Below are 14,522 nucleotides of genomic sequence, written 5' to 3'. Positions count from 1 at the left end.
CTTCACATCCTCTGTTCTTTTATGTAATGTGAATGGAATGTTGGAATGTTTATTTAATTTGTATGCCGCCCTACTCCCGAGGGACATGTACTGAAATCTTTCAGATCCAGAATTTGTCTTGCCATTAAAGGAAAACTTATAAATGTATCTCTGAGCTTACATGTATGTAAGAAAAGGGTACTCCATCATCAGATTTATTAGAGAACATTACCAATAAACTGACATGAAGAAAATGTGTCTAAATTGAAGTTTATTAGGAGGCTTTGCAAAATACTTTGAACAGGATAGGTAGGAAAAGGGTGAAGTTATTGAAATGGACAGACATTGCTTGTCCCACACACTAAACAATCTGTCCAGTGCCAATTGAGATAACTGTTTCTAAGGTGAGGCACAGATTTCAAGTGAAGACTTAAATACAATGAAGATCTCTTGTTGCATGGGGAAGGATGCCTGCTGCAATCTTAGTATTGTTTTTTAAAACAATTAAACAAAATCACTATAACTAAATGTATGCTAAAGTATGCTGTTGGCTTACAGCATCAACTTCTTGATTTATCCTTGCAGGTACCAGTTTTCACAACCAAGGTTCAACCTTGGAACAGGGTAAATGAACACTGAAAGATTCAGTGGCCTCTGAGCAGATTCAGATTATATTTCCTTCACAATTATAACAGAGAATTCTAGATAGTTCGGTGATTAGATTGAGAAATGGTTACAAGTCATGGGTAATGCTCCTAGATTAACGTCAGCCTTTGGCTGGTTTATGTGTTCAAAAAATCCTGGGATCTGAACAGTCATTTCACCATTACAAAAGTGACTCCAACCAACATATCTAAGTACAAGGTACTACGCAGTGGTGAAATTCAATTTTATTTTACTACCGGTTCTGGGGGCGTGGCTTGCTGGGCATGGCAGGGGAGGGATATTGCACAATCTCCATTACCTCCCCATTCTGGGGCCAGCCAGAGGTGGTTTTTGCCAGTTCTCCGAACTACTCAAAATTTCCACTACCAGTTCTCTAGAACCTGTCAGAATCTGCTAAATTTCACCACTGTGCTATGCTATGTTATGCTCTGCTCTGCTAGTTGATTGAGTTGATATATTCATACACACACACACACACACACACAAAGTTGATATGCTCTGTGTGTGTGTGTGTGTGTGTGTGTGTGTGTGAATAAATTGCTACATTCCAGCAGGATAGTTGGGATTCCAAAGTACGTGATTTCTTTCTCCTTCAATTTTTTCTGCCCATGATTTTTCAGGAAGGTAAAGATTTTTTGCATATATAAAATTTTTTTATATTACAGGATACATCATTCCATCTGCCAGCCTGATAGATTTCGGCACAGTCTTCATTATTGCTGTGGTCATTGGGTTCACCTTCTGACCAATACCTAAATAAGGAAGATAGTCAAGTTAGTCTGAGAGAAATTCAGAAAGAGTTGTCTTTCCTTTTCACCCATATCACCTTCTGCCTGCCAAGTATAACCTAACGCAGAAGGTCTGTACTTTTCCAATGGGGCTTTGGGTCAGTCGTGTATATCCCACTGTTTTCCAGTATGAAACTTCAGAAACCATATGTAGGCCTTCAAAGTTCAGCAGGGGATCAGTGCCAGATTGGGACTAGTTTAATATTAACACAATATCTATCTCTACACCATGCTCTGCATCTTATATCATTGTCTTCTCATCTATGGAGAAGAATTTTTCCTCACCTGACTCTTAGAAGCTATACAAGGACATGGAGTTAGTGCTCTTCTGGATTTACAAATGCCAACTAGTACTAGCCATTATAATCAATGTTGAGGTATATTAGAAATTATAATTCATCAACATCTGGAGGCTATTACCAAAATTCCTAAAGTCTTTTTCACATGTAATTCTACCCTTGGCTGCTTCTTGGGGAATAAATGCAAATTACCTCAGTAAAATGATCTGGGATGGCCATTGCCTCCCACATTTGCCATCTTCATAACTTTCTTCATTCTACTTCTTACTTGCGAATAAGTGTATCCCTAATGGTTGATATTATTGACTACTTGTCAATGACCAAAGCTCAGTAGAAGTCCACTGCTAGCTAGCTGAGTCTTCATGTTCTCCTTGTTAACACTGCTTGTTCATCTTAGGTGAGCTAGCAGTGAAAGGGAAGGTGGTTGACAAAAATATGTGTATTGAATGAGCAGCATGGATAGTAGTGATGAATGAGTAGGTAAATTCTATATTTTGTAGGGTTTTTAGAATGTCTCTGTGCTTATTCAGCTCCAAGCTGAACCTCTTCTTGAAAGAGAAGAACAAGGCAAATGGAAGAAACTTCACTATGTTCTTTACTCTAGTTAGAAGGAATAGCTGAAAACATAGAGGATAACTAGCAGCTATGGTTCCTTCTAGTGATCAACTGGGTCAACTAATCCTCTTCAGCAGCAAGGCCATCTTGTAGGAGAAACATTTGATATTTAGAGCCATTGTTAGATGACCAGCTTTTTCATCTCACTATCTTTTCAAGCCCAATGCATTGGAGTTGCTTTGGCTATTTTCAGGCATTAGGAATCTATAAGCATGGGCCATAGACATGCAAGACTCTAGAATACACATAGAACTTCCAACCATTCAGCATTTTCCCTTCCTGATTACTCTCCAATGCCTACTAAACACTTACTGGTAGCACGCTAGCAATTCTGTATATGATCCCCTTTATCTTATGCCAAGCACTCCTCTGATACAGTCTCAGGAAATAAGCAAGATAGCCAAGAGCACCAGCTACTTAAATTGCTCATAACTGCAAGTATTCAGTTATGAAGTCACATGGCAACAGGCTCATCATGCATATATGGATGTTGCCCTCATTTGGAACATCTCATTGAACTGTTCAAGTACCGTATTTTTCAAAGTATAAGATGCATCTTTTCCCCTCAAAACAGAGGGGGGAAATCTGGGTGCGTCTTATACACTGAATACAGCATTTTTGGCCTCATGAAACCCCACCCCCTTTGCAAAAATGGCCAAAAACAGGCACAGGGGTACATGGCCCCCTAGCTCCCCCCACCCCATGAATGCGTGCGCAATCCCCCATCCCCGCACATCCATGCACATGTCCCACATGTGTGCCTCCCTCGCATGCCTGGCAGAGACCCAAAAATCAGCTGGCTGGCAGGAGGCGTGCACAGATGGTGGTGGAGCTGGCTGGGGTAACAGCTCATGTGCCCGCAGAGAAGGCTCCGGGTGCCATCGGAAAGGAACTACATGAAACTTGTGTTTCTGCTTTTTCAGACTGGAAAATTCAGGAAATTTGTTATGACACCTGCCTAATGGTATGGTAGGATATGAAAATTGCAGTGCGCAGGCTTGTCTTACTTGAAGCTGGTTCTGTAGTCTGTGCCATCAACCCATCTCCATTGCCCTTCATCATTGTGATCACTGAGTCCAATCCAATAGCGCTCATTTCTGGCTTGAGCCTGGAGGAAATTCTAGGGTGCCAAAAGTTGGGGAAGGAAAAAGGAATAAAAGTTATAACAGCAGAAGCAACAACAAGAACAGTGTTCCAAAATATTTCAGTTGAATTCATCTGGAAGAAATCTTTTATCTGCATTCATAGCAATTAACTAGAGTCATATATTGCAAGGCCTTCCTAAAGTACTTATTCCAAAAATATGTTTTGGTTAATTCAGTGACCATGACTCTGATATGTGTGTGTGTGTAAGACACCATCCTGTTAAAACTTTGATTATGAAATTGATTTGCCTCATTTGTAATATTCAATAAGATCCTCTGACAAATATCATCTTCCAATTGCAATTTTCTTTTTTTTTCTGCCATCAGTTCTATATTTCTTTTCCACATAAAAAGAACATGGAAGAAACCATCCCTCTTCCTTTTTTTAAAAAAAGGAGGAGCCATTTCTCTGGAATATTCTGTTGACCTGTTGCCTTGATCTAAACACGGGACAGAAAGTCCTTTCTGATATTGCAAACTACATTTCCCTAGATTCTTTGAAGAAGGCAGAGAAATGAGATCCAAAGCTCCTACAAAGTTGAAGTTTCAATAGGAGGTCTCCAGAGCTAAGGAATGCTTCCAGCATATGTATGGCTACTTCTTCTAAAAAAAAACCAGAAAATTTAGTAACCAGGGGCCGCATGCATATATGGAGTCTGTGCCATTTTGAAACCACACTAGACCTCACTTTTGAAGAACTTAACTGATTCATTTCTGGCTTAACTGCATTGTTGAGAAACTCACTAAGAATCTAGGATTTGTGTTGCTACTTCTTTAAGTCACTGTAGCCCAATTTCCCCACTGAAGGGAACTCTCACTTTATCTTGCTTTTCTGATCCTGCCCTTGAAATCCTGCCCTTGAACCGTTTTGTGGTTGCCACTAGCTTAGAAAAACAAATCAAAGTGAAACCGAATTTTCTGTTTCCCATTTCCCTATAGTAATACCATATTGGCTTAGGAAGTACAAAGCAGTTCAGTTTATTTATTTTATGGGAAGACAGCTGCCACTTGTAGATACATTCCATTTCCTCTTTGGGACTAAAAGGCTAATGCTAAACAAGGAAAAGGCAGCCCATTTCTATTTTATATGTTCTGGTGCTTCTTTTTTCAGTTAAGACTACCAGGCATTTTCATTTAGTCTCAAATTATCCCCATGTCACCTATCTTAGCTTCTGATGATTCTTAGTCCTACCAAAATTGCAATATCACTTTGTATCAGTATGGTGTGTTATGAGTGTAGATAGGCAATAGGAACACATATAGCGTGTGGGCTCTCTTGTGACAGTCATAAATCATAATGAGCTGATTTGGCATGTCCCAGAACTATACCCCTGACTAGAATCTGCAGCGACATTTCTTCGTGGATAACCTAATATTACAGCATCCAGTCAATAGTTAACAATTATGATTGTTGTTTATCATAGAAGTTGACAACTTTTTGGTTGTTTTTGTTAGATTTTTGTTTGTTCGTGGTTACATCGTGGTGGGCAAAGTAGTGGTTTCATGCTATCACTGCAAGGGGCAGGACTAGAATTCCAAGAGGTGTATTATCTTTGAGGGGAAAGGCTTTGCTTGGACAGATTTTTTTTGTTTTGTTAAGAAGACCTTCCAAATCATGCAGGCGATGTTGTTTTTTTGGTAACATGGCAAAATTCAGTGGCGTAATATCTTTTTTTTTTCTTTATAGACTTATATACCACTTCATAGGGCTTTCAGCCCTCTCTAAGTGGTTTACAGAGTCAGCATATTGCCCCCAACAATCTGGATCCTCATTTTACCCACCTCGGAAGGATGGAAGGCTGAGTCAACCCTGAGCCAGTGAGATTTGAACAGCCGAACTGCAGAACTGCAGTCAGCTGAAGTAGCCTGCAGTGCTGCATTTAACCACTGCACCACCTCGGCTCAATATCTAGATCAGTGGTAGTCAACCTGGTCCCTACCGCCCACTAGTGGGTGTTCCAGCTTTCGTGGTGGGCGGTAGGGGTTTGCTATAACTCTGCTTTATAAATTTTATAAAGTAAAAATATTTCCTTACTTTATAAATCACCATTAAGATGGAATCGGTGGGCAGTTAGAAAATTTTACTACTAACAGAGATACAAAAGTGAGGGGTAGGTATAAAAAGGTTGACTACCCCTGATCTAGATCCTGCAATCTGCTCTCCAAAAAGAAAAAAAAATACCCAGCTTTAATGAATATCCTGATGTACCAAAATAATGACGAGTACTTTGTATAGATCATCTTGCTTTGTTTGAAAATGCACCAGAGGACATATCTATGCATATTCTACCTGTGTAATGTATTCAAAGTCAATCAACTCCTAGTTGCTTTTTTACCCTAGGGTAAAATGTCTTTCAAAAATCAAGGTGGAAAAAAAGGCAGTAACTTGTAACAGAGAAGTAGTGGGTGGGGAAATGTTCCCTCCCAACATAGCTTAGTCAGGAGTTGGTAGCAACTTGTAAACTTACACCTTCTCCCAAACAACTACCAGGATCCTTACCTGTTCATACTGATTGGTAATGACTACCAATTCTGAATTCTGTTCTTCACATTGACTCTTTGCTGTGTGCCAAATAACTTGTTGGAGGGAGAAGTAGTAACATGCACCATCAAAATGTCTCCATTCTCTGCTTTTGGCTCCACATGGGTACACTGGCAAAGAAGAAAATAAAAGAACTTTTCTGGCTCGAGTTGCTGGAGGTTTTGGTCTAGATGTCTGCTATATCACACTGGCATTTTGGAAGCATGTACTTCAACTGTGCACCAAGTACAGCCTGAGTGAATTAAGTGTTTTCCCTCTGGAAGAACTCAAAGGAATAAACTTAGTCTCAGTAAATTATTTAGCACATTGAAAAGAGGGAGATGCCATGTTAGAATTTAGAAGAGAGGGAAACACAATTGCCTTAGAGATGTCTGAACCACAATTGTAGTGGAAATAAATGATGGTCCTGGACAGGGAGATGGATTAGAAGACCTCCAAAATCCCTTCCATATCTAAGCAACAACTTACTGTAGAAATCAGATTTTATGGTGAAATTTGATCCTCAAGACAGTGATTGTATTTTTACTCAGTGGATTCTTGTACAGAATCTTAGAAGGCTTACTCTGTTGGCCACGTTTTCTGGGATCACATGGTATGCAAAGAAATTACTTGGTTAAAACAGGTACTAGAGAACAATCCTGTGTGGAAAATGCACTGTATTGATATTTATTCTCCTAAAGGGCTCCATTGATTGTGGGCTCTGCTGGGATCTACTTTAATTAGTACCCCCCCACACCCAACAATTAGGGCCAGCAGCCCCTTCACTTCTTGAGAATGACTTACCCCTTTCTAGAGGTTGCTGCCGTTTGCTCTTTCCTGTAGGAATAGAAATGTACACAATAATATTACTAGTTGATAAAAGTAATAAAAATACCATATTCAAAAAGGATCTTAAGCACTCTGAAAAAAATCTAGACCTGGAGTTAGCTTTCGAATTCTACATCATATATGTCTCAAGACTCAAAGGAAAGTATCCTTCACAAATTACAGTTGCTCTCCCTCTCCCTCCCCCTCTCTCTCCTTCTTTCGTCCTCCATTAATATATTTGTGCTTTGATAAGCTCATGCCTTTCAGGGCACATACTGTGAGCACCATGGTGAGCTGATATCTTGCCAGCTTTTGCTGGCTAGCAGATTTTTGGAATAGAATAGAATAGAATTCTTTATTGGCCAAGTGTGATTTTGTGAGGTGAATCGTGATTGGATGCTCAATCTGAGTTGGTGTTAATTTCTCCAAAACAAAGGTGAGATTTACAAAGACCTGAGGTGGCACAGTGGTTAAATGCAGCACTGCAGGCTACTTCAGCTGACTGCAGTTCTGCAGTTCGCCTGTTCAAATCTCACCAGCTCAGGGTTGACTCAGCCTTCCATCCTTCCGAGGTGGATAAAATGAGGACCCGGATTGTTGGGGGCAATATGCTGACTCTGTAAACCTCTTAGAGAGGGCTGAAAGCCCTATGAAGCGGTATATAAGTCTAACTGCTATTGCCATTGCTAACTCTTGTTAGCCATTCCTCATAAAAGACCAAGGAAACTGTCATTCTTATGATTGGCGTATGAGTGGAATGGCTGGAGTTGGGATTACATCAAGCTCACATTTATAAAGCGGCCTATATGGACATTAAGCTTGACTGATTCTTACATACATTTAATGACTTGGGGATTTTTAAAAAAATGTTTTGTTCATTGGAGAGATTAAGACTGCAAGTACCACATTCATCAGGTGGGGTTTTGCTTCCTTAAAAGACAAAGGTGTAAATATTATTATTATTATTTTACTACGCAACAAAAAGATGCTTAGTATATGCTGGAAATTAATGTATGTTTTGTGGGTTCAGTGACTTGCTTCTTTCTAGAATACTAAGGATTTGAGAGAGTTTTAAAGCCACTTTCTACAATGTTTGGTCCTGAAGTCCACACAGTATGTCAGAAATCAAAGTAGTTGATTTACCTTGGGATGCCACAAGTCCAAACAATATGATGATCAGCAGGTAAGAAATGGCCAAAAGCACATAAGTCATAGAAGGTGTCCATTTCCACTGTGGGATATATCTCTCTTGGGAGAGGAGGGAGGGGGAGAATGAGAGAGAGAGAGAGGGAGAATGTTAGAATCTAGCATGAAAATTACTTCCAGTATTCCAAAACTCCTTATATAATAAAATCATTGAATAGACAATGCTCTACTATAGTGTTCTAATACGATTTCCAATTTCTAATGTTGGGAATGTATGCATACCTGACTATGTGGTCTTGCTGTATTTCCCATAGTAATAAGAGCAAATAATATAGTTTTCTATATAAGTAGATTGCTATGAAACATAAATAACCTGGCAATAACGAAAGATCAGTATTTATTTTGAATTCTTTTTTCCTTTAGCTCTGTTCTGAGCAGTGATGCCACCAAAGTAATATTTTCTGGTTGAAAAGTTTGACTCATGGGGAATTATATTACTAATCTTAAATACCGGGCATATGTTATAATCTTATATTTTTCTCAGAAAGTTAATCCAAATTAGAGTCGGGTTTATGCTCCTTGCTACAAATCAATAAAATAAGCAGGGAACATGTCAAAAATATCATGGATGCCATATTTTAATCACCTATGTGTAAAAATGTGTTGAAATCATAGGCATAGAATGATGTAATGTAGACAGAATAATGCAGTGTTTTTCAACCTTTTTTGTGCAAAGGCACACTTTTTTCATGAAAAAAATCACGAGGCACACCACCATTAGAAAATGTTAAAAAAATTTAACTCTGTGCCTATATTGACTATATATAAAGTAATTCTCCCACGGCACACCTTACACTATGTCACGGCACACTAGTGTGCCGCGGCACAGTGGTTGAAAAACACTGGAATAATGCTGTTTCACCACTGCTTGTTTATCTTTTAATTTTAAATTCACAATTTGTTAACATTTTGTGGATATTAGAGACTTTCAAAGCCATAAGCTTAATCTGGTAACTAAGGAGTTTTACTTTTTTCAGATTTAAGGAATTTAAAATTTTAAATACTTAAAAGAATTTAAAATTTTAAATACTTAAAAGAATTTAAAATAATATGCAGTTGGAAAAAAGGGGGAAAATGGAATGTTGACGTAAGAATATTTTAAATGGATTGGGAGATCAGAAAGATTTGAAAGATTGATTCTATTTTTGCTGTAAGATTTGAAAAACAAATATATAATTAAATCATATACTGATGGGAAATGACTGAAAGGAAACCAAACCCATATTAGGAACTGAGACTTGATTAAGGTTGCAACTGGACAGCACAGAGAACTAAAGGAGCAGGCAAAAAAGAGATAAAATGACTAAACTGGCTATAACTTTTTCTTATGTTAAGGAGATTTTTAAAAAATATGGACTGAAATTTTAATAGCTAATATCTCATATAGACATTTCAGTGGATAAACTTTTAGAAGTTGAAGAGAAAAATGTTAAGAAACTTTTACGTGATCAAGGACAATAAAATGGAGATTACTAAAATGGGAGGGCAAAAGACAAATCAAGAAAAGGACTTAGATGTGGAACAGGTATGGCAAGAAGTCCTGGATGATGCCCCTTTATAAGATTTAATAAGACGCCTGGTAAAAACTTTGAAGATTTCTTTTAAATGCCAACAAATTATGAAAGACCAAATCCTGTGATGCCATAAGAATGATTTAAAGGTTAAGATTACGCAGAGCAAAAAAGGCGTATAAAGTTGGGCTATTTGATAAGGGATAAAATATTTGATTGATATTTCTGGTAACTCCTAAAGGACTTTTTGCTGAACTAGGATTGAAAAGATGATTTCTAGACTGCATATAGATAAACATTAGACTATGGGAATAAGAGTTTTTTTAAAAAAAACAAAAATGTAACTTTGAAAGAGGGAGGAAAGTTAGTATAACAGCTTATGCATTTGTAATGGTCTTTTTCTTTTCTACTTCTAATTCTTTTTCCCCTTTTTTCTATCTTACTTTGCATTAGTTGTTGCTATGTTTGTTGAAAGCTTCAATGCAATTATTAACAAAAATGTAATTTCAAAGTTAATGAACTTATAATAAAAGAATTAAAGAAATACACTATTCCAGAGCCTCTTAATCTGGGACAAAAATATATTCTCAGATTAAAAGACTGCTTGTATCCCAACTAAGAGTAAGACACCCCTGTGAGCTGAAAGCAGGAACCAGGGAATGCCTTGATTCAGCTAGGAGAAACTTTTTTTTTTTTCAGAATGTCTTGCTATTCTGAAAAATCACCCAGAAATAATTGAAGATAAAGCCACCACAGAATTGGAGGAGGATAACCCTAATATTTAGTTCATCCCAAATGATACTGGAACCGTTTCAGTTAAAGCAAGCCTTCTCTAATTCTAGTGTTAACTGAGTTTTATGATAAATATGACATTGTATCCCCCTCTTAACCCAGACAAGCACAGATAATAAGGAGCTAAACAAATTCTTAGTCTTTCCCCAAACCATTAAACTGAATCAATAATAAGTATTTACCAATTTTTCTTGCTGGCATGTGTGCTCCGATTTCTGTTAAATATTCTTGATCATTCACTTGCTGTTCGCAGTCATTGGTGGGAGTCATTGTGCAGTGAGCTTACGATCGGGGAGGGTTTTTACAGCTTGAATTGAGGAACTTAAATATAATACGTAAGCTCCCCCTCTTTCGTTGCTGCTTCTTAGAAATGACAAAAGGAAATTTGCTTGGAATTGGGCTCTTACTGGGCAGGTCCTGTCAAGGAGCTTGAAGCACACTCTTGAGATGTTGGTTGGGAAGAGTTTGGGTCTCTAACTCATAAGGGAATGGAGAATGATCTTTGGACTGCAAACCTGGTCACCTCTTTATTATATCTATGCCTCTCCTGGCTTAGTAGGCCACTTGGGAGATGACTTAGATTAAGTCCATGCTTAATGTTAGCTTTCTTGAGGGAAGAGGTGATTCTAGTGGCCTTAAAGGAGACAGTGGTATGACCCTCCCCAAGAGGGCATCATCAGATCTTACAGTCCTGGACAATTTCCATCTAATTTCCAACTTTCCCTTAAATAATTTTATATTAATTTGAATGTATCTCTTGTGGATATATATTGTTCTTTTATTCTATTAGAATAGCAGTTATAAAGAAGAAAAGTGAAACATGTAGAAAAAATGAGATATACAAAAATTATCACCATATCAGTTAATACTTAGTTGGGTAAACTTTAGCATGAATTACAGCCTTACAATGTCTTCCCATGGAGTGGGAAGTCTTTTAGTTCTACAGCTGTTATAATGTGAAAGCAAGATTGAATGATTACTTCTATTAACTGTGTTTTATTGCTGTCTATATTTGGCTATAACATTTCATAAAATATGGATAACTGAATAAACTTTGTTGCATTACATTCTTGATGAAATTATATTTCCACTAATATAAAATCTTATACCGCCTAAAAAAGTGGTGTTATTAGCCACAAAACTCAAAAATACACTTTACCCAAAATGTTTCCACAATTTTGGCCTCTACTCTATGTCAACCTACACCTTCCGTAAATGTAAGGTGTCACTGGTTTGTGTTCACACACATTATATGTCTAATTAACGCTCTCACTGGACTTTATGCTCTATGTTGATTTTTAACCATATTATTGTAAGTTTGGTACTGACGAGTCAATAAGAAAAGCTTGCATCTACTGCTGTTCATCTTTTAACTACTTTGTTCAAATTGTTTTTTTAAAGATTTTTTTAAATTTTTGAATAAACACAAACAGACAAAACACACCAAAAAGCCACAAAACCATCTTCCACTACAAATTGTAGAAAGTGTGTCGATTGGTTACAAAAACTTCCGTGCATCCCTTCCCCAATCATCACCTACAATTTATATCAAATCATATATTTTAAATCAAATATATTTATATATATTACTATCATCATACCTCAACTTTCATTTGACTAAAATTGTTTTTACGTCCTTTTATATAAAACATTCCAGATTTAAAGCAAAACCACATGGCATTCCATTAGATCTTCCCAATATCATCCAGTAACATTACATCTTTATAACATGTTCTAAATAAAAATTGATTATATTTAATAACATAGCTTCTAAACCTCCTTTCGTAGTCACCATTTGCAATTTATATCAAATTTCCTCTTATCAAACCAATACATATATATGCATTATTATCATTATCAATCAATTATTTAATGGTATCCATTATCACTCCATTTTATACATAATGATCTAAATTTAACTAAATTTGACTTAATTTTTTATTATAAGCTTTCATTACATCAACCTGTGTCCTTCCAGTAATAGTGCAGTTTTATGTCTCTTGCCATTTGTAGCATTAGTATTCTGGTTATTTCCTTAGAAAGTTTTGTATGGACTTCTAAGTTTTGTATGGACTTATTGCTTATTGCATATCTTGTATAAGCTCGAAACTCTCCATCTGCTTCTTCGATCAGCTTATCTTTGGTTATCACTAGTGCTTCGAACAAAATTTCTCTCCTTAGTTCCATCAATTCTTCTCTTTTCTTCTTCTATACTTTGAAATCTGGGGTAGAGCTCCAGTCCATCTATTTCCCCTTTCCATATTCCAGTCTTTCCATTTCCAACCATGCTCAGTTCACTGTCAGTATCAACAATTTTCTTGACACAACTGGGGAAAGCTGACTCTAAAAGTTCCCACAGCTTTCATCTAATTAAAAGTAAAAGTTTCCCCTTCCCCCTAGGTCACTGGTCACGCTGTCCAACCCAGTTGTTGGCCGGTTGCTTGGTTACTTCCCTTCCTCTAGCCAGCCACCTGTGAGAATGTCCTTGATTCCCACAAGAAAAAAATATTGTTTTAGCTACAAAAACCCATTTTGGCTACAAAACCCCATGTAACTAACCCGCTTCAAAATGGCCTCAGCCAGTTTCACTTCAGGGTTGACAGATTTCATATCAAGTTTGGGTGTTTGCATTCCTAAAGATTGTAACTATTGCCCTAAAGGTATCCAACATTTATGCTTGCTTTCTTAAAATTGTTGTGTCAACAAAGTATTTTGTTTTGAGTGCAAATGAAAAACAGATCATTACTCAACTGTGTTTTTAGGAAATGTGATGCTATTCCGTCAGCAGTTTTTCTAACTTGTGATTCTCCAGATACACAAATGAGAAACTCCGACTTAACACTAGCAGTTACAGTTGAACTCTAATGGAGATTGAGGAAGCCTATACTAAGGCAACAGTATTTCCATCCATTTTGCAAGATGATGGTCAAGGGATAAGAAACAAAAACAAAGTTAAAAAAACAGCCTAAGATGTTTATGGAAATTCTCAATCATCCAGGTCATGGTTATCCCAAAGGCGCTTTTTTCAAAAGGCAATTGTGCTTTGCTTGCTTTTTCTCTCTCTGAAAAGGTTGGTTTCTCATCTGTTCTAAAGAAACGTCTTGGATGAGAAGCAAACTCTTGTTGTTTTTTTAAGAAAAACCAAGAAAGTCCAGTTGCCTTTTGAAAAAAAAAGCAATAGCAATAGCAGTTAGACTTATATACTGCTTCATAGGGCTTTCAGCCCTCTCTAAGCGGTTTACAGAGCCAGCATATTGCCCCCACAGTCTGGGTCCTCATTTTACCCACCTTGGAAGGATGGAAGGCTGAGTCAACCCTGAGCCGGTGAGATTAGAACCGCTGAACTGCAGATAACAGTCAGCTGAAGTGGCCTGCAGTACTGCACTCTACCCACTGTGCCACCTCGGCTCTTTGCTTTGGGCCTAGAAAAATATCATTTATGAGGTTTGGATTCCTTAATCTTGACCTACAACACTGTTTCAATGGTCCTCTTGGCAAAAAATGGATTGCAGTCACTAGAAGAAACAGATATGGAAAGAGAAATCCTAAGTTTTTCAAGACAGTTTTAAACTGAATTTGGGAGAAGAGAGAGGGGCTTAGACTTTAATAGTGATGGGCTTTGATCAGACTAAGTCAGCCTAAAGACAGATTGTAGACATGATGGAATGGCAATTAGACCACCTTTGACTTTCAAGAAATATATTTATGTCTAGTTTAATGAAAAAAAAAGGACTAGAGGTGACATGATAGCAGTGTTCCACTATCTCAGGAGCTGTCACAAAGAGAGAGTCAAAGCTATTCTCCAAAGCACCTGAGGGCAGGACAAGAAGCAATGGGTGGAAACTGATCAAGGAGAGAAGCAACTTAGAACTATGGAGAAAGTTCCTGATAGTTAGAACAATTAATCAGTGGAACAACTTACCTCCAGAAATTGTGAATGGGCCAACACTGGAGTTTTTAAGATGATGTTGGACAACCATTTGTCTGAAGTGGTGTAGGGTTTCCTGTCTAAGCAGGGGGTAGGACTAGAAGATCTTAAAAGTCCCTTCCAATTCTGTTATTCTGTTATGTTATTTTGAAGAAGCCACCTTTACAGTACAGTCCTAAGTCTTACAACCATTTGTTGAATATTTAAAGTTATAGTGGCACTGAAAAAAGTGACTTATAACAGT

At 37.5% G+C, this 14,522-nt stretch overlaps 1 protein-coding gene across 1 annotated transcript; it reads right to left on the bottom strand.

Moving 5' to 3' along the window:
* Nucleotides 1-467: 467 nt before the first annotated feature.
* Nucleotides 468-12,391, bottom strand: LOC106547257 (hepatic lectin). Its single transcript, XM_087710674.1, has 6 exons — nucleotides 10,533-12,391; nucleotides 7,985-8,089; nucleotides 6,818-6,850; nucleotides 5,993-6,144; nucleotides 3,355-3,467; nucleotides 468-1,397 (listed from the first exon to the last, which is right to left on the bottom strand). The coding sequence occupies exons 1-6, from the start codon at nucleotides 10,618-10,620 to the stop codon at nucleotides 1,262-1,264; spliced, it is 627 nt and encodes a 208-aa protein (XP_087566800.1). The 5' UTR covers nucleotides 10,621-12,391; the 3' UTR covers nucleotides 468-1,261.
* Between the last annotated feature and the right edge of the window lie 2,131 nt (nucleotides 12,392-14,522).

This window comes from Thamnophis sirtalis, unplaced genomic scaffold (assembly GCF_051295495.1).
Source record: "Thamnophis sirtalis isolate CommonGarterSnake01/CBP01778 unplaced genomic scaffold, rThaSir2_p1.2 scaffold_3, whole genome shotgun sequence".
Lineage (NCBI taxonomy): Eukaryota > Metazoa > Chordata > Lepidosauria > Squamata > Natricidae > Thamnophis > Thamnophis sirtalis.
This window is presented reverse-complemented; position numbering and strand designations above follow the sequence as displayed.

Coding starts and splice junctions, on each gene's coding strand:
- LOC106547257 (XM_087710674.1), bottom strand. CDS start 10,620: ATGACTCCCACCAATGACTGCGAACAGCAAGTGAATGATCAAGAATAT. Junction 6,851..7,984: donor TGGACTTGTGGCATCCCAAG/GTAAATCAACTA, acceptor CTATTCCTACAG/GAAAGAGCAAACGGCAGCAA. Junction 3,468..5,992: donor TTACCAATCAGTATGAACAG/GTAAGGATCCTG, acceptor TTGGCACCCTAG/AATTTCCTCCAGGCTCAAGC.